General features: G+C 29.4%; 1 protein-coding gene across 1 annotated transcript in view; it reads left to right on the forward strand.

Annotated features, from left to right (window-relative positions):
• The window catches only part of LOC143235197 (kielin/chordin-like protein), a 114,537-nt gene that overhangs the window by 36,144 nt on the left and 56,163 nt on the right, over nt 1-22,230 (forward strand). The window contains 13 exon segments of the mRNA XM_076473127.1: nt 684-786; nt 1,462-1,544; nt 3,211-3,304; nt 5,097-5,279; nt 6,137-6,313; nt 7,371-7,454; nt 9,083-9,255; nt 10,715-10,811; nt 12,461-12,546; nt 15,775-15,954; nt 16,591-16,767; nt 19,538-19,814; nt 20,923-21,099. Coding sequence (XP_076329242.1) covers nt 684-786; nt 1,462-1,544; nt 3,211-3,304; nt 5,097-5,279; nt 6,137-6,313; nt 7,371-7,454; nt 9,083-9,255; nt 10,715-10,811; nt 12,461-12,546; nt 15,775-15,954; nt 16,591-16,767; nt 19,538-19,814; nt 20,923-21,099 — 1,891 coding nt within the window.

Here is a 22,230-nt window from a genome sequence, read left to right on the forward strand (position 1 = left end):
ATTGTTCTTTCATGGATAACATCATTTAATAGCAACACATGATCAACATGATGAATTGGCATCACTGTGTTCCTCATACAGTCATGTTAAAGTGGAAAAATTGTTGAAAAGGTCAGTTTACATACTATGTTTGATCAAAAGGAGTTACATCTGTAAAAATATTCTATAAAAGCTGATTGGAATTGGAAGATAAAGAACTAGTTACAAAACAGCATCATGTTGCCATGTGCTCTGGAGATACTGTTAACAATGCAGTAAGGTATATTCTGTTATTTGACAATATTCAAATACTTTCTCAGGTTGAGCAAGTGATTGTTTTGGATAAAATACCCACAATTACTGGAATATAAACATAATAAATTATTTAATGATTATATTAGTAAATGTTTGATACAAATAATCAAATTGATGTATTTTTGTTTCTGAAATTAGTCAATGCTCTAACTTATATGTGAGTTGCAACAGTGATAGGTTAGTGATAGGATCCTACTGCAGAACTGTTAAGAAATTGTAACTTTGATAATCAACACTATTGAAGATAGTGAAATGGGATATACACTGAATGATCTGAGGAAAAATAGCAAAAAAAATACTATAGAATATAACAAAATAATTGGGTATTGTTAATCAAAATATGTTACTTGGTTATAGCTACAGCATTCTAAACTTATTATGTTGCATAGGACATGAAAGTCAGATGTCAGCCAAAGACTTGCCCAGAGAAGAACTTTTCATGTGCTTATCCAGTAACCTTGCCTGGAGAATGTTGTCCTGTGAAGTGCCCAAGTTAGTTTTATTTCTTGGTAACTTCTCTTGTGCTATTTTTCTAATAAACAATAATTTTTGATGTAAGGTACTTTTATGCAGTGTCTTCCATATATGAGCTGAGTTTTCTATGGACTTCTCCTGCCTATTCTGTTGATTATGAAATGACATTTTGAGCTTTATTGACGTTTTGACTTGATGGAGAACTTGGAAAAAGAGTCCAAATCATTGTTTCACCTCCCCAACAAAAAAAAAAAAGACAGGAGAAGCCAATGCAAAAATCAAACTACAATAGATTAATTACTTTTATGTGTGTTGAGGATAGTTAACTTTTCTTCTTTTTCATGATGATGAGAAACCCACTTGAAGTAAAAATGTATTTCAAGATAGCTGGTATGAGTATTATAAATGTTACCAAAATAAAGTAGAGAACAATGTTTCAACCTTCTTAGGTCATTTTCAAGTTAACAAAAATGACATAAAAAGGTCAAAACGTTGTTCTCTACTTTATTTTAATAAAAGTTTTAATTCTCATATCACTTGTCTTGAAATACATTTTTTCTTGTTTTTATTAATTTTATTTTGTTCTTTCATTGTTGGTTGTAATTTTAAAAAGACTGTAACAAGCATTCAAAATATTGGAATAATATTGAGATAGAGCTAAAATTATAAACTACCATGTGCTAATTTTTAAAGGCTGTATACATAAGGGACAGGAACACCAACATGGGGAAGAATGGCCCTCAATAGAAAGTGATTGTGAACTCTGTAAATGTATGGTAAGTGTATTAAACAAACTTTATTTTAAAATTATCAATTCCAATTAGTTTAGAACAGAGTTACATGAATGGCAAAGAACTGAAAATTCTCTAGAAAAATATATTTATGTTTAAAATTATAATAGTATTTATGAGAAAGAGACAAAGAGGTATGGATAGATAGAAGTATAACTTCATAAATCATAAGATATTTATTAAAAGAAAAAATATGAATAAAGTTACCTGATGAAAGCCAGTAGCATTTTCTGTAAAGGCTGTATTTATGCTCTGAAAGATACTTCAACATTATTCTGTTTTTGATACTTGAAGCTATACCATTAATAGAGATTAATTACTTATATCAACTGAAAGCAGATACCTTTAATTTAATCAGGGATCGATTTAGTTTATTTTGAATTGCACACAAAACTACATGAGTACTATCTGTGCTAGCCATTTTTAAATTAGTGAAGGACTAGAGGAAAGGCATCCAGCCATTATCACCTACCACCAACTTGTGAGCTACTCTTTTACTAACAAATAGTGGAATTAACCACCACACTATAATGCCCCCCCCCCCTGGCTGAAAGGGCGAGCAGGTTTGGTGAGATGGAACTTAATAGTGGAAGAACAGACTGATTTTTATCAATGTTCCAAGATTATATCAAGAAATTTTGGTCTGTAAAATGTACCAAATACCAATAATTAAAGAAAGTATACAGTAATTAACATGTTTGAGATAATTTGAAAATTAAAAATAGATGCATGTAAAAACTATGAAGTTATATAACAACATGGGTCACCTTACTGTAAAAGTACAAAATCCTTATGCATGCTTGAAGGCATTTTATTTTTCAAAACACGTTTTTGGAACCATTGAAGTTTTTATCATTTTTTAACTTTGTTTTTCAGCATAACTTAAGCATTTAACAATATTCTCTACTATAGTGTAAAACATACTTTTCATGTGCTGCAGCAATTTTTGTAGAGTAATATGTGAATTATTTATGCTTATATTTACTGTTCATTGAATTTCCTGCAGAACTACGTGATAGCTATGTGCATTAATTGCTCTAATTTTGAAATGATAGGACCTTAGGTAATGCAATCAACATCACCTGTTCCCTACTTGTGGGCTACTCTAATTGAATAATGAAATTTTATTGTAACTGTTATAATGCACACACTGAGTAGAATTGTTTTGTGATAATGACACAAAAATTCAATTAAAATAAACACAGATGAAGAAACCTTACTTCAAGGACTTAAAAAAAAAAAGGTGTCAGATAAATAAAAGAAACAGCTGAGTACTTTATTAGTAATATTATAATTATCAGTGTCTGAATATTGGTGAATTGTATTTCAGCTTATTGTAAGATCAGAGTAAACTGTCTGGAAGTTTTTAATTTTTATGCACTCACATTAAATTCACTGCAAATATGTGTGTGATTAACTTTCCATTTTAAGATAATATTTTTAATTAGCTATACACTATTTTGAATATTTAAACGTTAATATTAGAAAATACTTAACTTCGAAAAATGTTTCTTGGGTTTTAACCCTCAGAAGAACTGTCAGTCAGGTATTTCATATAAACAACTTACTTGATATGACTTATCAAAGTTATATAACAATTGTATAAAAAAAGTAAATTTTCATATGTGACAGTGTGTTTTTCTTATTCTAGGAAGGAGTGGTGACATGCTATAGCCAAGAACCTTGTCAGTCAGAATGTATACATGGTTATAAGCCTCCTAAAACTTGTTGTTCTCCTTGTGTAGGTAAATATCTATAATTTATTTAGTGCTAACTGGAATTAGTCACTTTTACTTATTAAACAGTTTGATGATGATGAATAATCTTTTTTTATATATTCAACATTTTGGTTTATATGTGCTTCAAAATTGCTGTATATTGTCTGAGCAAATAACTGTAACTGCTGTGTTTTTGTTAGTTATGTAATAGTGTATATTGAATTTACTTACAGATCTTTTATGTATGAAATATTGCTACATTAGATTATCAGAATATTAAGTTCACATCAGTAGAATATGAACATTATTAAGACTGAATACATAAAAATTATAGTTTTTCTTCTTGTAATATTATTTTATTTTCACAAGTATCAGAATGATTTATTGAATAAAACATGTATCAGAAATATAAGGGGTGAATATATTCACAGACATTAATTAGTCGTGCCAAGCTTCGTCTCTGTACTTAACCCTGTGATGGTAGTTAGTTAAACTCCAACATATTTTCATATTAATGTGCACTTCAGCTATTGCACATTATTTTAGCGTTCTGAATAGGTTTTAGCTTCACTTGACTCTGTTAGTTTTAGGCATTGCATTAGTGCATCTGTGCATAAACCATTATATTTTCATTGTTGATATAATATACAGATTTTAATACATTTTTAGTAAGCATTAAGAACTTTTGTTATTAAAACATGTACATAAATACAGTCACAAATTTAAAACTGACTGTGAGGTGTAAAATACTACGGATAATTTTAAAACCCTCTTCATTATTGTGGAATTACTCCTAGGCATTCTCAAACTAATAAGCAAAGAGAACCAAATTTTATGTGAATAGATTGCAAATCTTCTTACTTCTAAGACTTATAACATGATATTTAATCCAATATTGTAAAAAAAAAAAGAAACCGTTTTTTAGAATCTATAATATTTTGACAAAATCAATAAATAGAGATTCAGTGAAAAGTTAAAAACACAAAACAGTATACAGAATTAACTCGACAGTATCAGTTGTCCACCTGTCATACAGAAACACAGCACCATATATCAACATTGGGTGTATTTCAAGACATAGCTCTATATTATTTAACAATGGTACTCTCTTATTCAGTGTTTTGTTTTTCTTTGTGCTTTTAACTTGTTCACCAATTTTAATCATATATTTTTCCAAACTTCTTTAGGTCAAAATACATCTTAATTTTCTGAAATTTTACTTAATTTACTAGATTTCAATTTCATAATTTGCTCTTACAAAAAAAATAATTAAACTATAGTAGTTTTTTATAGTTTTTTAATTATTATTTTCCTTAATTATTACACAATAAAACAGCAAAGAAAGTTTATTATATGTTAATTTTTAATAGTAACTGTATTTATTGTCTTCAATCAAACTTCTAAACCATTTTTATTCATGTGGAAAACATTCCAGCTGTGGAATTAAACTGTTCTAGTAATAACTTAACTTGGGACAGTTGAGTCCATTTTCCTTAGTTGTAGAGATTTAATGTCTTATGACAAAATGTGAGTGGAATCAATATGTTAAGACTACTTTTTTTAAGCTCAATTCAATTTCTTGTAATATTATCCATCGGAATGAAGAAAGTGATTTTCATCATATTTTTACTGAGTAATATTATCAGAAACTAGTTGAAAGTTTTATCTGGACATGATACTTGTTATCTGCATGACATAATATTTTTAGGTTTGTACAGTTTTTCAAATTATTATTGTGTTTATGTTGCTCCCAATGCTGGCTAAAAAATTCTAACATTATATATCATAGAAAGTTGATTTGTGGGTTTTGTTGACTTAGATTGTGTATATGAAAGTCAAGTGGTTCAGAATGGGCAGACATTTACTCCACCACATGATCCTTGCCTCAAGTGTGCCTGCAAGTTTGGAAATATTGCTTGTTCTAAATTAAAGACTACATGTCCACCTTTGTCCTGTCAAATCACTGAGGTACCTGAAGGACAGTGCTGCCCAGTTTGTAAAGGTGTGTATTTCTTTATTACAAAATTACATGTATCATTGAATAAACATTTTTTTTATTTACACTAGGTTCAAGATTTGGAGTAATTTGTTTGTATCAAGTTTCTAAGTTTACAGTACTGTTTTACAATATTTTCACTGTGATCAAAACATTGTATATTATAACAAGAATCCCAGTACATAAATAATAATTGATGAAGCTCATATTTATAGCTGAAACATTATTATATTTTAAAATATAAATCATTGTACAAATTAATATCCTACAACATAGCAATTCTATATCATGAGAATATTAGTTGGACTTTTTTTTTATTTACTTTATGGGGCACTTTTGAAAACAGATACTTCAAGGATGGCTTAAGGTACATAACATTGGGATACTGTAAAAAAGTGTTTAGTTCTTGAAAATGGAACAAAGTTATTTTTTTATATACAATTAGTATATAACCCATCAAAAAAATGATGGGGCAAGTATTGCTTCCCCCACCCCAAAGTATACCATACCTGCACATTTAATAGCCAACTGAAATAAATAAATTTTGCAAAATGAAGTTTGACCAATAAGGAGTCAGAAGAGCACAGTTGAGGTAGTACATTGGTATATTCCTTTGTGAGCCAAATTAAAACTCATTTCATGAATCATAATGAGTTTGTAGAATAATTATTGGTTAAAATTATTCAACCAATTGAATAATTGGTTATATTTAAATTGACATCACAATGTCAGTATCAATATACTAGATTTGCTTTCTTGGTTTATTAATTAGAGAATAAATGCTTCACATTTGTGATAGATTTGCATAGGCCTATGTTTACTTTGAAGATTAGTTAATGCATTACAGCTCTAAACAATTTTAGGTTGCGAGGATGAAATGAGACGTCACTTGGAACATGGTAGAAGGTGGATCCATCCCAGAGATAATTGTCAAGTTTGTACTTGTTTGGAAGGAAAAATTCGTTGTGATAGACAGAAATGTGATGCTCACTGCTCTCATCCAATTAAACGCTCTAATCGATGCTGTCCAGATTGCAGTGGTGAGTTATTTGCACACATCTAAAAATGACTTTGAAAGTATTCCTTTTAAATCAAATTTCATTTATTTTCAGTATTTTGTATTTTAATGAATAAAATCATTATAAGACTTAGTGAGTGAAATACTCCAAAGGAACAAAAATTGATTACTCTTCAGGGTGGTATACCTTTATAATATATATTTGTTTTTATTTATCAGTTTTTTATTTCTAATTTCATTCTAAATGTTTTTACTTTGTATAATGATTATTCTACATAGACCTAATTTTAATATTGATTAATTTTATCATACAAATTATTTCATATTTTTAGCTTTATGTTAATTAAAAACCTACTAAGCTGACCAAACCAAATATATCTTTATCCATGCTGTGGTAGTTCATACTTGCCTATCAACCTAAAAAAAAAACATGAAAGTTTTGTCACAAAGCAGGCAGTGTTGGTTAGAATATTCAGTATGTGTGTGTGTATATATACATAAAACATTTTTATTATTTCTAATCTAATTTAATTTTAGTTTTTTTTTGTAATTATTATTCTGTATTTTTAGCTTAGTAAATGGATTTAGAACTAACCTAAGCCTCCTGAGTTGGTTGAATCTCATGAGATGTTATTAGGTTTACAACTGACAATATAATTAACAACAAATGTACTCAATTGATCAAGCAATGCATTCTAATAATTATAAATAATACAGTTTAACCACTTTATTTAATTAAATGGGCTCATTATTAGGTATATGTTTTTTCGTTTTGATTTATGTAAATACCTTGCTTTGATCAAAAGTTATAAATCTATGTCATTATTTTGTAGTCACTACTGTTTGAAAAGTGGACTCAGCAGATGGTTATAAGAAAAACACGCACTTTGTTTGAAAAGAAAATTGATATAAAATAAAACAAGTTGTGTTAACTGTGCAACCTTACAGATCTTTAAAATGTGATTACAACCTCTGTTATAAATATTTAATAAGAATGTACACAGACTTTCAGGTACATCATTTGATTTGCAAACAGTTATAAACTCATGCAACTTTTTGTTTCCTTTTTCCAATGATAGGTTGCCAGTTTCATGGAGTAGTGTACCATCATGGAGCAGAAATCAAAACAGAAAATCCTTGTACCAAATGCTATTGTTATAATGGTGAGTTCTGAGTGGTAAAAGCAAGAAATTAATTCCTTCATGTTTTTGTCTGTATGACGTAGAGTTAATATATTAAACTTCCAGCAAAAATATGGTATTGATATAGATATTCAAGTCTGTATTAAATATAGTGTTAAAGATTTGTTTATCTATTTTAAATTCATTGTTATTTAATAAACTTGTGTGTTATAGATCGAGCTTCTACTGAGAATAGAAGTCAAACATCACTGAAGTACAAGAAACATTATAATTATTATTTATTTTTTGTATAGTAAAGTTATTACAGTTATGGGTCTGTATTCAGACTTGTATCATGGCTGCTTAAATTTTTTAATTTTAAAAGCTGGAGAAACATTGTAAACCAGTAGGCCTGATATTTGTGATATCTGTCATGTTAGACTGCAACATAACAAGATTGGATGGCTACTTGTATAATGATTAGTAAGAAAAAATGAATTTCAGTTCCTTAAAAATAGCATTATTGTATAATTCAGCTTTTTAACTGCTTTCATGTATTTTTAAAACTACAGATAATAACTGAAAATAAATGACTATTAGAGAAATTGTAAATAATTTATATACAATAAATATTAGTCAGAATAAATAAGGTACTTTGGTGGAACGTTCATGCCTTTTCAGTTATGAACAGGGGCGTAGATCCTGGGGGGGATGGGATATACATCCCCTCTTTATTTTAGGTGGGGGGTATGGTGCATACAATCATTCCTCTCTGCAGTTTGGTCTGTTGAATTGTTTTATTGCATTACAGGCCTACAAATTGTGTGTTTGTTCTTGTGATTTTCGTGTTCTTACCAATCGAATTACATAATTAAGCCTAGAAGTAGGCTTTTTCAGTAGCCGAAATGTACATCTTTAATATAGGCGTGCTTCTAAGCTTTTCGATCTAAGTGATAGTTCGTAAGTATCTGTCAGTAGGCCTAAGTATACATGCAAGTATCATGGCAACAAGATTACTCTGTGACTGCATGTTTACAGCTTCCAGGTTCACATAATCAGAGATTACCAATTTACAAATTGAACAGTCCACATAAGTGGTTGCAAAAATCATCCCCCCCATCAGGTGTAAAAAATCTACGCCCCTGGTTATAAATAACAATTAAAAAATTTTTTTTCTTGCGTTATGTTTATTGTATGATTTATTCAAACTCTTTTCTTAACTGTCATATAACAATTTTGCATGTAGAAAATTTTTTTACATTTCTTGGTTAAAATTAAGTGGCTTAACGTACACTTGGTCAGTCTGGATTTGGATATGAGGGTCCAAAATCCATGTCTTGTTACTTCAGAAAGGAAATTGCACTCCTTGCTTTAGTTTTGTGGATGTGTTATAAAAGTTATGGCCAAACAAATTCACTATTTTAGTAACTCAAGTGTGGGCTAAAACTAAATGTTTTTCCTTTAATTTGTCAAATAAAAATTAGATAACCTTTGTGTAGATTTGCTCATATATTTAAAACAAACAAACTGTTATAATGCTTCAAAATGGAAATTACCATCCAAACCCCTGATGTTTTTAAGGCTGTAATGATTGGTTTAGACGTTTTGAAAAATTACCTTTTTTTGAAAGAAATTTGGAGGTGATGTTCTTCATTTTGAACTATTTTTAGGCAATGTTGGATGTGAGTCAGTCAGATGTTCAAATGTTTCCTGTAGCAGGCCTTATATTCCAGCAAATTCCTGCTGCCCAGTTTGTGATGACTGCCTCTATGATGGATCTACTTATAAAGATGAAGAGATATTTTTTCCATCTTCTAATCCCTGCTTGAATTGCACATGTAAGGTAAATATGTAATGCTAATTTACGGAAATAATGCTCCAAATTTTTTCCTTTTCCTTTCTGGCAGAAATATTTAGTAATCTAGTTTGTACAGATTGCTTTGTTGTCCCATTAATACAAAAAGAAAATGATGGCAAACTAACAAGTTGTACAGATACTCAACATTATACACTGAAGAGTTTTTATTTTTCAGCATTTTAATCACAGAGTGTATTATACAAGGTGGAGCAAAATATTACAAAGACACTTCATTATACACTGAAGAGTTTTTATTTTTCAACATTTTAATCACAGAGTGTATTATACAAGGTGGAGCAAAATATTACAAAGACAACTCTGTTATTTTGTATTTCAGAGTAATATTTAGAGATTGAACTACTATGTTATGAATGAAACAACTGTACTACACTTTTGCCACACTATATAAAATAAATATATATATATATATATGAAAGAATCTTGAAACATAAACAGCTGAATGCTAGTTTAAATAATATGTATGGCAATCTATTCACTATTAAAAAATTAGAAAAGTTAGTTATATCTCATTTTTGATATTTAACTTTTCTAGATATGTTTGTTTGCTGCCAAAATTGTAAATATTCAACATAAATATAATAAATAAAGTTTACACTAATGGTATTCTCGTGTGTATGTGTATATATAGATATACCATGAATTTAATCACATCATTGATGGTAAAAGTTTTTTTTTTAAAACATATATTAAGAGCAAACTAACAAAACAATTTTTACCAGAATTTGATACAGGCAATATTTGATACAAGGAGATAATCACTATACACTTGCTTCCACTGAAGTGTTACTCTCTCCATACACATGATTCTATTAACATGGAGGATGAAATTAACATTTATTTTAATAATGGGAACAGAGTTCCCTTCCAATCCCTCTCAGTTTGAGTGCTAATGTTGACTAAGAAAATACTGTAAAAATAGTTTTAGCACCATCTAATGTTTCTAATTCTGAATATTTCATCTTTCAATATGTTGTACAGTAATTTTTATATTTTGTGATTGTAATATACTTTAAGTTATTTCAAATTTCTGTAGAAGGATATTGAGGATTCAAGAGAAGCTGATATAATTAATATAACTTATTGGGTATTGAACATCCAAAAATCCTATAATAATATATGTAAAATAGTTTTTGTACTTTATTAAGCTACAAGTTTTTTAGTACTAAATATTCATCAAAGTGAATGGCACAAGTTATAAAAATGCTTTTAAGCTTAGTTTTGCACTACAATTTATAACATAATTTTTCTTTAAAAACTTTTGAAAAACTAGAACTGATTGTAATTTACTGTTTCACTATTATTCTAGATATTATATTAAAGAGTGTCAGGTATTCATTTGAATAAAGTAGTAGACATATTTGCTTAATGCTTGTTTAGAATGTACAGATTTTTAACATTTTGTTTGTGATTTTGATTTCTCTAGAAAGGTTCTGTGAAATGTGAAAACATTGAAAACCTCTGTAACCCTCAATGTTCCCATCCAGCAAAAGCCAAGGGACAATGTTGTCGTATGTGCAATGGTAATGTTTAATGATTTTTGTAATTAATTTATCTCCTATCAAAACAAGTGTGTAGAATAGTCATATCCTATGATTAAAAATAATCACAAAAAACACTATCCTAAAAATATGAAATGATTGTATTTATAGTGCAATCAAATTAATAAGAAATTAATAAATTGAACTAACATTTACTAAATAACATGGTTAGAAACATTTCATAACTAGTGAATACTTTAATTTGAAATTAATAAAATAACAATATATACATATATTAAGAATAAATTAGGAAATAATATAAACACTAGGAATTGTTAAAGTGTACAAGACGTTATCAAATACTAAACTCTACAAAATAATTACGTGTGTGAAAGCTACTTTACATCAAAACTGAATGCTGGAAATAAACAGTTCTGTGATCTAAGAATATCTACCTAAAGCTGTAACACTTCAGTTCATATGTAAATAAAGTTTACAGTCTTTGAAAAATTATCATGGGAAGCTTGAAAACGAAACCAAAACCAGAAGGATAATATTGTAACTGGTTCACATTCATAAAGCAATATTGTAAGGTGTAGTCCAGAAACTGTTAAAGAAAAATTCATGACCACGAAAGGACTGATCCACTGACCAACCCAGTTATTTATGCATGCAGACACATTTCTTAGTAGAAAGGTAGAAACCGTATTCAAACCTTTGTCAGTCTGCTCTGGAGAAGTTTGCAGTTTGTTTCAAGCATACATTTACCCAGTTATTTCTACTAACCAAGGAAAGTCTATTACTCGAGCATAGGTGGGAGTCAGCTGATAAAATGAAGCTGTACATGTTATTTCACAAAAAAATAAACTTCTGTAAATTCTTTTTATTAATTACCAATAAAAAATATTTAATGTATTTTAATAAAATTTAATTTAATATGTATGCTGCAAAGCTTTGAATTACAATACAAGTATGCTCATAGTGTGTGGATGATTGTTCAGATAATGCAAATGTGATTGTGTTTACCTCTCCATTCTTAAGCCTCATTTGACTGTTTCTTTTGAATAATATTTTAATAGCATTTATAGTATCACAGTTACCTTTTGTAGTTATAACCCTTTCTCTGTTTAAGATGATGAAATTACACAGAGAAACATAATTTTGGTGAAACTCTTTGAACTTCACTAAAAATCAAGAAGTCTTAAGTGTTAACTGTTTTCATCAGGATAGGAGAAACAAAACGAATACATTAAACAAGTGAGGGAGAACTTCTGTGTTATTTTCTAGCATGACAGTATCTGTACTCATGGAGTAGAAACACTTCCATATGTTACTTCACTAATAGTTTGAGTATGTATTAAAATTACAATATTTGAATACATTTGTGAACAAGTACACTAATTAAATATAATAAGACCCAACCATTATTAACAAAAAAATTAAAAAATACCACCATCATATAGATAAACTGTAACATGGGTGTTAATGGTATTCCATGATTATAATTTCTGTTGTTTTTTTCAATTTTGTGTCTGTGTAGTTGGAGTATGTGAGTTAACAGGATCTTATCTGAGTATTAATTTTTAATCAAGACTGTAATTTTATAATGAATATAATTTAATGACTTTCAGAAATTAATTATCTGTAAGTAGAATTTACCCCTTCAATATAATATGCTCTTTCTTTTTTAGACTGTGAGTTTAAACAGAGAAACTACGTGAATAATCAAGAGTTTTTGTCACCAGATGGAGACCCTTGTGTAATTTGTCATTGTAGGGTAAGACTTTCTTGCATTTATTAAAAATTCAAAAAATAATTTGTTTTAGTCTGTAAATAATGGTACACAAAAGTTTTTATTCTATATCTCAACTGACATATATTTATCAATGTTTAAATTTATGAAGCTTTCACTGTATCATTTTCTTTATATAATTGTCAGCTTTGTTCTAAGTATTTGTTCAAGTATTTCTGTGAAACTCGTTTCAGTTCATCTTTCCTTTCATATACGTAGTTGAGTTATTGTGCTGATTTAACTTTTTCTGAATATACTTCTGTGCTCTTTTTTTTTTATCACTCAACCTATCTTTGGAAAATACAGAATAAACAGTATGTGGTGTACTCCAGTGTAGGCTTAGTTCTCATTGTCAAATAATGTTTTAACCTTAAAAAATTCACATGAAAAATTGAAAGGTTATCATGTTATACATAGGAATCAGATCAATGTTCTTGTTGAAATAAACTGCTTGAATTTACTGAATTAAGAAAAATGAGGTTAACTGTATATTTCATAAATATTTCATTTATCACTGTCATGGTTATGCATGTAAAAATCATGTTTTTTGTAATTCTACTTATGTTTAGCTGTCTTTTTAGTATTCAAACTTTTTCATAGTGAAAAACACTTAGGAATTAGTTTTATTTTTATTAATTACATAAAAATAAATCGTCAGAGTTTATTGTTCAAGGACTGGAATTTCCATGTAATTATCATCTACTTTAAATTAGTTACATCCATTAGTGGTTGTACTGTCATGAAAATTATCTTGAACACACACAGTTTTTATTGTGATGTTATTGGTTTGGTTGTGTTTGTTTGAAATTCTTACAAAACAATATGATTTGCATAACTAGTGAAGTTTCAAACAGAAATTTCTTACCATTTCCTGCAGATATAGTCAGATTGTAAATATCACTTCCAAAAGTAGCATTATTCAATTCAATTACTCACTGAATACTGTTAAAGCTAAATGGATGGAATGTCATTTATGCCACCTATTAGCAACAGCTGCATACTGTCTGCTGTAATTCATGCTCATTAAAAATTTAGTGGGGGCCTGGCATGGCCTAGCGTGTAAGGCATGCGACTCGTAATCCGAGGGTCCAGGGTTCGCGCCCGCATCGCGCCAAACATGCTCGCCCTCCCAGCCGTAGGGGCGTTATAATGTGACGGTCAATCCCACTATTCGTTGGTAAAAGAGTAGCCCAAGAGTTGGCGGTGGGTGGTGATGACTAGCTGCCTTCCCTCTTGTCTTACACTGCTAAATTAGGGACGGCTAGCACAGATAGCCCTCGAGTAGCTTTGTGCGAAATTCCAAAACAAACAAACAAAAAATTTAGTTCTTAATCTTTATATGAGTAACTACAACTAATTCCTTTTTATTTCATTTAGTTGTTTTCAAAGGAAATAAAGTTTAAAAATACTTCCATTCCTATTACATGTTGAAAACATAGGGTAGGTAGATAGGCATTTTTATTTTTTACATCCTTGAGAATAGGGTAGATAGCCAGGGTATTCGTTTTTAATGCAAATACATATTTTATGATATTAATAAAATTATGATATATCAGATTGTACAAGATGCCAAGCACTATCAGCAAAAGTATTATTTAGACATATGGTCACTACATAACTAAAATGTAAAAAAACAGGAAACTATTTAGGTTGGTTAAGGTTAGATTAGATAGAATAAATAATAATATAAATTTTTCATGAAACATGCATTTGCAGGACAAACTAGCTCATGGGTAATGTAATTTGTTGGTAGAATGTGATATGCACACACTCCAAGTGATTTATAACTTATAATGGTGTGAATAGTGTTTAAACATAGTCCAAATGGTAGTAAAAGAATAAAAGTGAACTATAAATAGATGTATACTATTACAAGTTTAATGTTATAATTTTAAGTCATTATAGAAATAAAAAAAGGTAAATTAGATTTATTCTGATATTCTTTTTTTTGGTGGTTACAAGGTTGATCAAATTGACCAACCTTTTATAGAATTATGGTGGAGAAAATAATAAATATAAAGTTTTACTGTAAAAAAAGCATAAGAAATCTATTTAGGAGGGCTCAGAGATTATGCAAGTGACAATTGAGTATTTTTAACCTTCACATGAAAATCACTGGTGAAAAAGAGACAATATAAATCTTTAGTAAAAGTACATCACTAAAAAAAACTGTTTTGTATATGTAAAAGATGTAATGTTTACTGAAAGTCTACTAAAATTTATGAAGATACACTTACTATATTAAAAGTTAGTAGTATCAAAACTATACATAGTGATCACATGGTCAGTCAGTTTGGCTGAACCACTGTTGAGAGAGATAATTAGCTGAGAGTGTTGACATCTCATACTAACTAATAAATTGTATATGGGATTTCTTATAACCTTCACCTTGCACAATGTGGTAACAGATTGGTGCAATTACATAATGAAAATAACAAATTAATCAAATGGAATATTTCATTAGCATTAGTCAGGAAATAAATTTGTTTTGGGAGAAGTGTTGAAGAAATTTGAGGGTTGAGCATTGTTATACAGGGTCAGTCAAGTAACCAGGAGCAAAGCATTTTTTTAGGCCTAAGTAAATATATATCTGTTAAATTCATGAATAGATTATCATACTTGAAAAGAAAGAAATGTGACCAATATCTTGATTTAACTGTTAGTAAAAGATCAGTTCAATGAACTTTCATTAATGAAAACAAAAAATAAAGTTTGAATTATGACCTAATCTGCAACTGAAGTTCAGTGATAGTTGAGTAAAGGAGTTACTATTGTACCAGGGATTGAATGACAGAAAGCCATCACCTGAAATAACACTTCAAGAAAGAGCCAGCCTCGTGAATAAAACTTACACAAAGGAAATACTAAAAGCATTGCTGTACAAAATTAGAAAAGAAGGTCAATGGTAATGGAGAATAAAGCTTCTTAAACCATCAGAATTCAAAATCTCTGAAACTGAGGGATGAAGAAGAGATTCTAAAAATCTGTTTAGTGACCAATTGTCCAGGTATTTTATTATCTCAAAGTCAGTGTTAGCAAATACAAAAACAACAAAACATATAGTTTGTATATACACTCACAGTTAAATAGTGCAGGTTCATTCATTACTTTTACATGATATAGCTCTTTGCCATTTATATATACTAAATACGAAGTGCTGATAACTCTTTAGGAAATGGGACATATATATATTATTCTTTTGTCTTCCCATAGGATGGTTACATAAATTGTATAAGACAAGACTGCCCTCCAGTAATGTGCAAGAACCCTGTTATGATACCAGGCCAATGTTGTCCTTCTTGTCCAACCTCCTGTAATGTTGATGGCTCACCTAAACGTGAAGGAGATATCTGGACAGACCCAGATGACAAATGTAAAGACTGTAGATGTATTGTAAGTTCAGTATTTCTTGTTTTTACAATAATAATTGAGTAAAACAAAATTTATATCGATATGAATTAGTTAAATCTAATGTATGTGTATAGTTGTTGTAGTAATATTTTTTCTGTACCATGAATTAAATATGTGAAAAAAATAATTATGTATTTTTAGCTATTAAGGAGAGAAAGTTTGATTTCAACCATTATCAAATATAAAATTGTGTTTTGCTTCTTTCTAACAGTCATCACAAACTGCATGGCCTGAACCTATTCTAAGAGTGATAGATTTCTCATTATAAAATGACATACTTAGATCTGACGTGATCATTAAGTTAATCACAAAGAACACTGGCTAAAGAACCTGATATGACAAATTGATGTACATGAATATAGTTTTTATTTTTTGAACTGGGGTGGAGTAACATTACCAGTTACTTATGTTATTACTTGTTATTATTCATTTATTTATTCCAGGGTAATTAACATTAAGGTTCAACAATGCACCAATGGTAGTTATTATTCCTTTTCACTATAAAGAATTGCTGTGTAGGTGTGTCAAAAAAAAGAATATTAATAGAAATTATTAAATTGTTTAATTAGTTACTTACATTTCAGTCATTGTAAATTAAGTAATCATCATATTTCTTAGCATGGACAAGTTCAATGTCAATTGAGACCTTGTCCAGAAGCTCCTTGTCCACACCCTGCTGCTCCATATAGGGAATGCTGCCCAGTTTGTGAACACTGCCAGTTTACTCGGCGTTTGTATCGCAATGGTCAGAAGTTTGTTCATATTGGAGATTCCTGTCAGACTTGTAAATGTCAAGTAAGTGAAGGTTTAGTTTATAAATAATAATAATTTCCAATCAACATAATTTGTATACTGAGATCTCACCTTAAAATCAACCTAGTCATCAGTATAACTAATTAAATGTATTTTGCTTGTGTTTCTACTTATAAAGATTAGAATGTGCTGCTTCATCAGTTGAGTACCATTGTTATTAGCAGCATTTTTGGCCATAAATCCAATAATATCTCGTGATGTTTGGCCAGCTTAGGAGATATTGGTTAGTCATATGTATTTTTTAAGATAACAATGCACAACAACTTTTATAACAAAAGTATAATAATAAACACTAAATGAAAATAAACAATAATAACATTTGATAAACTAACGTCTTGCATATTTAACCAATATACATGAACATGGATATACTATTTAGTGAGAATAAGATTCTTGCCATATTATAACATAATGACCACTATCACTACAACATAGGAAATTTCATAGTTCAAATTTTGAAGTAACATTGTTGTGATGGTTCAGTGTTAAAATTCTTGCTTTATTATGTACATATAATGTATTCAAAGTTACACAATTAAAGTCTAATAGTCTGTGTATTTAAGTCTAACTAGTTCTAAATCTATTATAGATAATAAATAACATTTTTGAGACTGTTTGACTGGGTAACGGAAATAACTTTATTACAAATGTACGACATTTTAACAAGATTTTGCCATCCTCAGGTACAGGTAGTAGTTTACAGAAGTACATGTATGCAGTACAGAACAAGGAGGCTACATGATCAGATATTGCTTCATAGTTTAACATACTGTTTCAGGCAGCTTAAGGTTTTTATTATAGAACTTGACAACAATTCATCTATTCTTAGTCTAACCAGTTTTTCTATTTATTCTCCACTTTCAGTCATAGTTGGAAATTCATTCAGAGTGAGATTTGTTCTTGTAGTTTCATTTCCAGTTATTACAAAGATTAACACAAGTAATAGTATGTGACCATTTGTTCCAAACACAGCGTATAAAGTCCATTAGTATAGTATGCATTAGTTAAGCAACAATTAATTCACAGCACTTAATCGTGAAATATATTTTTATTTGAAGCCAACTGACAAATACACCTTAGGCTAGTACAATTCAAAACAAAGGACATGTATGCCTCAATTGCTTGAATTATTTATTATTGAAACATAACAAAATTTTGAAACATTTTAAGGTTACAATATCATTCATCTGGTATTCATTTTATTACAGTTGAATATCCTCTTTAATTTCATAATATCAAAATATTTTATCTTGAAAAAAATAATACAGAAAATTCAGTTCAGGATTTTAATTAGCTAATTTAAAGGGTAGCGCATTAATTGCTTAAGTATAACTTGATTTGTTTCCACTCTTTTTTGAAAAAGTACTTAAATCTTATATATATATATATATATGTAATTATAATACCATGCCACAGTATTATTCATCTTTAAATACTTTGTGTTGGTGCAAGTTGTAAAACTAGAGATCTTCTTTTTGGTACACTAAACTGTAAAAACAAGCAAATATAATTTCAATCAGCTGTTTAGCTACAAACTGGAGGTTAGTAAAATAATAACGTGATATTCAGGTTCATTGATCTCAAACAGAAAAGCCAAAAGTTAATGAAAAAACAAATTCATGACTGTTAAGTTAAGACAATAAATAAAAGCAAGAAAAAAACATATATGTAGTTTGAAACACAAAAACATTTTGTTTGACATAAACATGGTGTTTGTTAAGTAAACTGGTTGGACTTCTCTCATATCATCTACCTTTTTGGGGTTGATGAGAAAACAATCTAGAGCATGAGAGGCTGAAATCAATAGACATACATAGATAAATACTTGACTGAGACGCTTAAATGAAAGAAAAGAAAAATATCCCACAAATCCGAAAATTACTTTCTCCAGCCAGTTTTTACACACTTAAGCCAAGCCAGATGTGTTGGTTTCTGTGTTGCCTATTTGAATATCTACTTTCCAAGAAATCCATATAGAAACACTTAAATGCTAACTTGAGACTTGAAAACAAAGGTTTCAGTATGTAGTCTTTATGTGTGTAAAATAGTTAGTATTTTAGAGACACCTGTTCAAAGAATGTCAAAACTACATGCAGAAACTCCATGAGATGTTTGAAAAACAATTACATGAATATACCTGAATAAAGATATAGTATGTTTTAGTTATAAGAGTATGTGTGTGTGTTTTGTTATAGCAAAGCCACATTGTGCTATCTGCTGATTCCACTGAGGGGAAGTGAACCCCTGATTTTAGCATTGTAAGTCTGTAGCCTTACTGCTGTAGCAGTGGGGGACAGTTTTAAGAGAGTGAAATTCATAACTATTTCATAATTACCATAATAAAATTACTATAATATGTGATTTATATATGATTGATTATACCTTCATGTAATTTTTTTATTGTATAAATCTGAAAGCTGAGAAGCTGCTAGGTTATTTAAGCAAATTTTCAGAAGGCCAAGAATAAAAGCAAAACAAAAAACGTTAGCATTTTAAAATAAAGTCCTAATGTTTATGTGCTTGTGATACAAAAACAAGATTAAATAAATGTGATATTAAAAAAAGGTTGCTATGTTTTGATTACGGTGCATCAAGACCAAATGTAAGAACAAAAGTTATGACACGTACACTTTATAAACAAAGGTTTATGTGACAATGAAGCCATTTTTTAAGATTTTCAATAAATTAAGTATAGCATTCTTTAAGAAAGAATAGTCATTATTGAGTACTTTTGTCTGTGGTATCCTATTAGAATGGAGCCGTTACCTGTGTCACTACCTTATGCCCTCCTCTGAAGTGTTCCAATCCTTCAGTTTTTCGTGACCAGTGCTGTCCTCTTTGTCCTGAAGTTATTAACTGTCAGCATAATGGTAAAACTTATAACATTCAAGAAACCTTCCCAGATTCAAAGAATTCGTGCAGGCAGTGTATCTGTTTAGATGATGGCAATGTTATCTGCCATCTTCTTCCTTGTCCAGATGTCACATGTCCCAATCCTTTTCATGGAGAGTGTTGTGAGCAGTGTAATGGTAAATATAGTAAATATTTTAGCTTTTTGTAAACTTTTTTGCATATACTCTTCAATATAACTGTTTGTATAAGATTAGTTTCTACTTGAATCTTTTATATATACGTAGAGAATATAGTTTACAGAACTTTGCAATTAATATACATTTAAGTTATTTAAGATAGCTTTGTATGAAACTTTGAAACATTGTAATGTAGCTTTTCCAGAATGTTTAAAAAATTACAAATTTTGGTGTTGTAGTATCATCTTATGAACAAATAACAGTAGAAAGAAAGTTAGAAGAAGTGACTTATTTACTTATAAAACAAGACAAAAATCATGAAATGATATTAAAAATTGTATTTTAGTATCATGTTTGAAGTGTTGTTTTATGTCAGAAAACTGTCTTTAAAAAAAGGAGTAAATTAAGGTTTTTATGAGGTTTATTAAAATGCACATCAAAAGAAAATATTTATACTATCAAAACTTTTATAGGCTGTGGTGTTTTTATTCTCCATCTGTATTATTCATTGCAGGATGCCCATAGATAGTTATGTTTAGGTCTTTTTGAATTGTCTACAAATGTAATCTATACTGGTGAATTTATGAGGAGCTGCAATTATGAAAACTTTTATTTTTCTATATAAAATGGCTTTCAAAGTTTAATAACTTGTAAAACCAGCCATAATTTACGTCTGAGTATAGACTTCAATGAATCATTTTCACTGAAAATACTTCATATTTTTTACAATCTCACTTATGTTGGCTTTAGTTATATATTAGTTATAATCATGGATCCTAGAATATGGTATTAAAGAGTTAATGTCTGAGTATTGTAATACATGCTTTTAAGTAGTTTATTTGTGTTTAGTTAAATAAGAATACAAATGCTCACTCATTAAATAACAAAAGCTTGTTGAAATGAGGATTGAGGCCATGCCTTAAAAAGATCATCTTTAACATAAATTAGATAGTTATCAGGTCAAACTTGAAGCTAAAGGTTAATAAATAAATAAAATAAGTTAGTTATTAAATCATACAAACTTGAATGTAAATTTTAATATGCATGAGGTTTTCAAAAGATGCAGTCGTGTGGACATATCATCAAGAGGACTGAATTATTCTTTCAGGATGTTCTTATAGTGGGAAAAATTTCAGAAATCAGCAAGACTTCACAGATCCAGATGATCCATGTAGGAAATGTCACTGTCAGGATGGCCACGTAACCTGTAGTCATGTACAATGTCCGCTTGTAGATTGTAAATCTTTCGTTGAAGTAGAGGATGAATGTTGTCCAGTTTGTCAGGGTAATTATGGTTTGGTGATTATGTTGATTAGTCTGTATTATATAAAACTGTTCAGAAGAGGACTATTACATGATAGCACAATAGATTACTGGTAGCTGATTCTGTTAGTAATGTTTATTTAACAGTACTTGTTTTAAAAAAAAATGTTTTACTCATGGGTGTATACAGTTTATATTCAGAATATAAAAAACTTGTTTGTTCAGGACAAATAAACAAAACAAAATATGCTGATAAGACTTAAAATTGGTAAAGCAAAAATACAAAAATAAACACTGATAAACAACAGTACTTAGATCTTTATTTTTTCCAGAGAGAGCAGTTAAATAAAAATACAAGTTATATTCAAAGATTAGGAATACATTCAGTGTTTTGGCTGTGATTCTAGTGATATCAATCTGCAATACAATGCAAGCATAAAACTGAACAGAAACAGACCTCTCATATTTAGTAGCTTCACCCTTTTTTTCATGTTCCAAAGGGTTTTATGTTTAATGAATTTATGTATTTCATGGGCAGGAAAATATTGTATGTATCTCAGACACTATCACTAGTTTCAAAGGACAATGTAGTTTTAGCTGTAACTATTTTATTATGGTGTGTGTGATATTTTCAGGTAAAGCAGTTTTTTCTTAGAACTTAAAGCAACAAGTTAGGTCTAAAGAACAAGGGAAGATTTGAACAATATACTTTTATCAGATTGACCAAACCTAATGATACTTATTTAAAGGACTAATATCAGATACAGCCAGAGCTGCTAGTGCTACCCAATTCAGACATTGCAACCTTTAGATATCATGGGACCGTTTGAAGACACCTATCTACATTCATGTATAAGGTGCAGCTATACAGTCATACCTTCTGTGGGTAGAACAGATATTATCTCAAGAAAATAACAGAGGTAACAAGGAGAAAAGCAACCTAATGGCTTTCTTAATCATTGCTATATGAAAACTTTACATACCAAATTATTTTTAAGTTCTGAAAAAAAAAACTGTATTGAAGTAAGTATATAGAAAATGCATGCTATTTTTATATTCCAAATGTGAACCAATTTAATGAAGCCTTGCTTAATTAAAGGATACACAATAATGTGTTCCATAAGGAAGTTAAACTAATACCAAAAAGCTTTTT

Source organism: Tachypleus tridentatus, chromosome 12, assembly GCF_004210375.1.
Source record: "Tachypleus tridentatus isolate NWPU-2018 chromosome 12, ASM421037v1, whole genome shotgun sequence".
Lineage (NCBI taxonomy): Eukaryota > Metazoa > Arthropoda > Merostomata > Xiphosura > Limulidae > Tachypleus > Tachypleus tridentatus.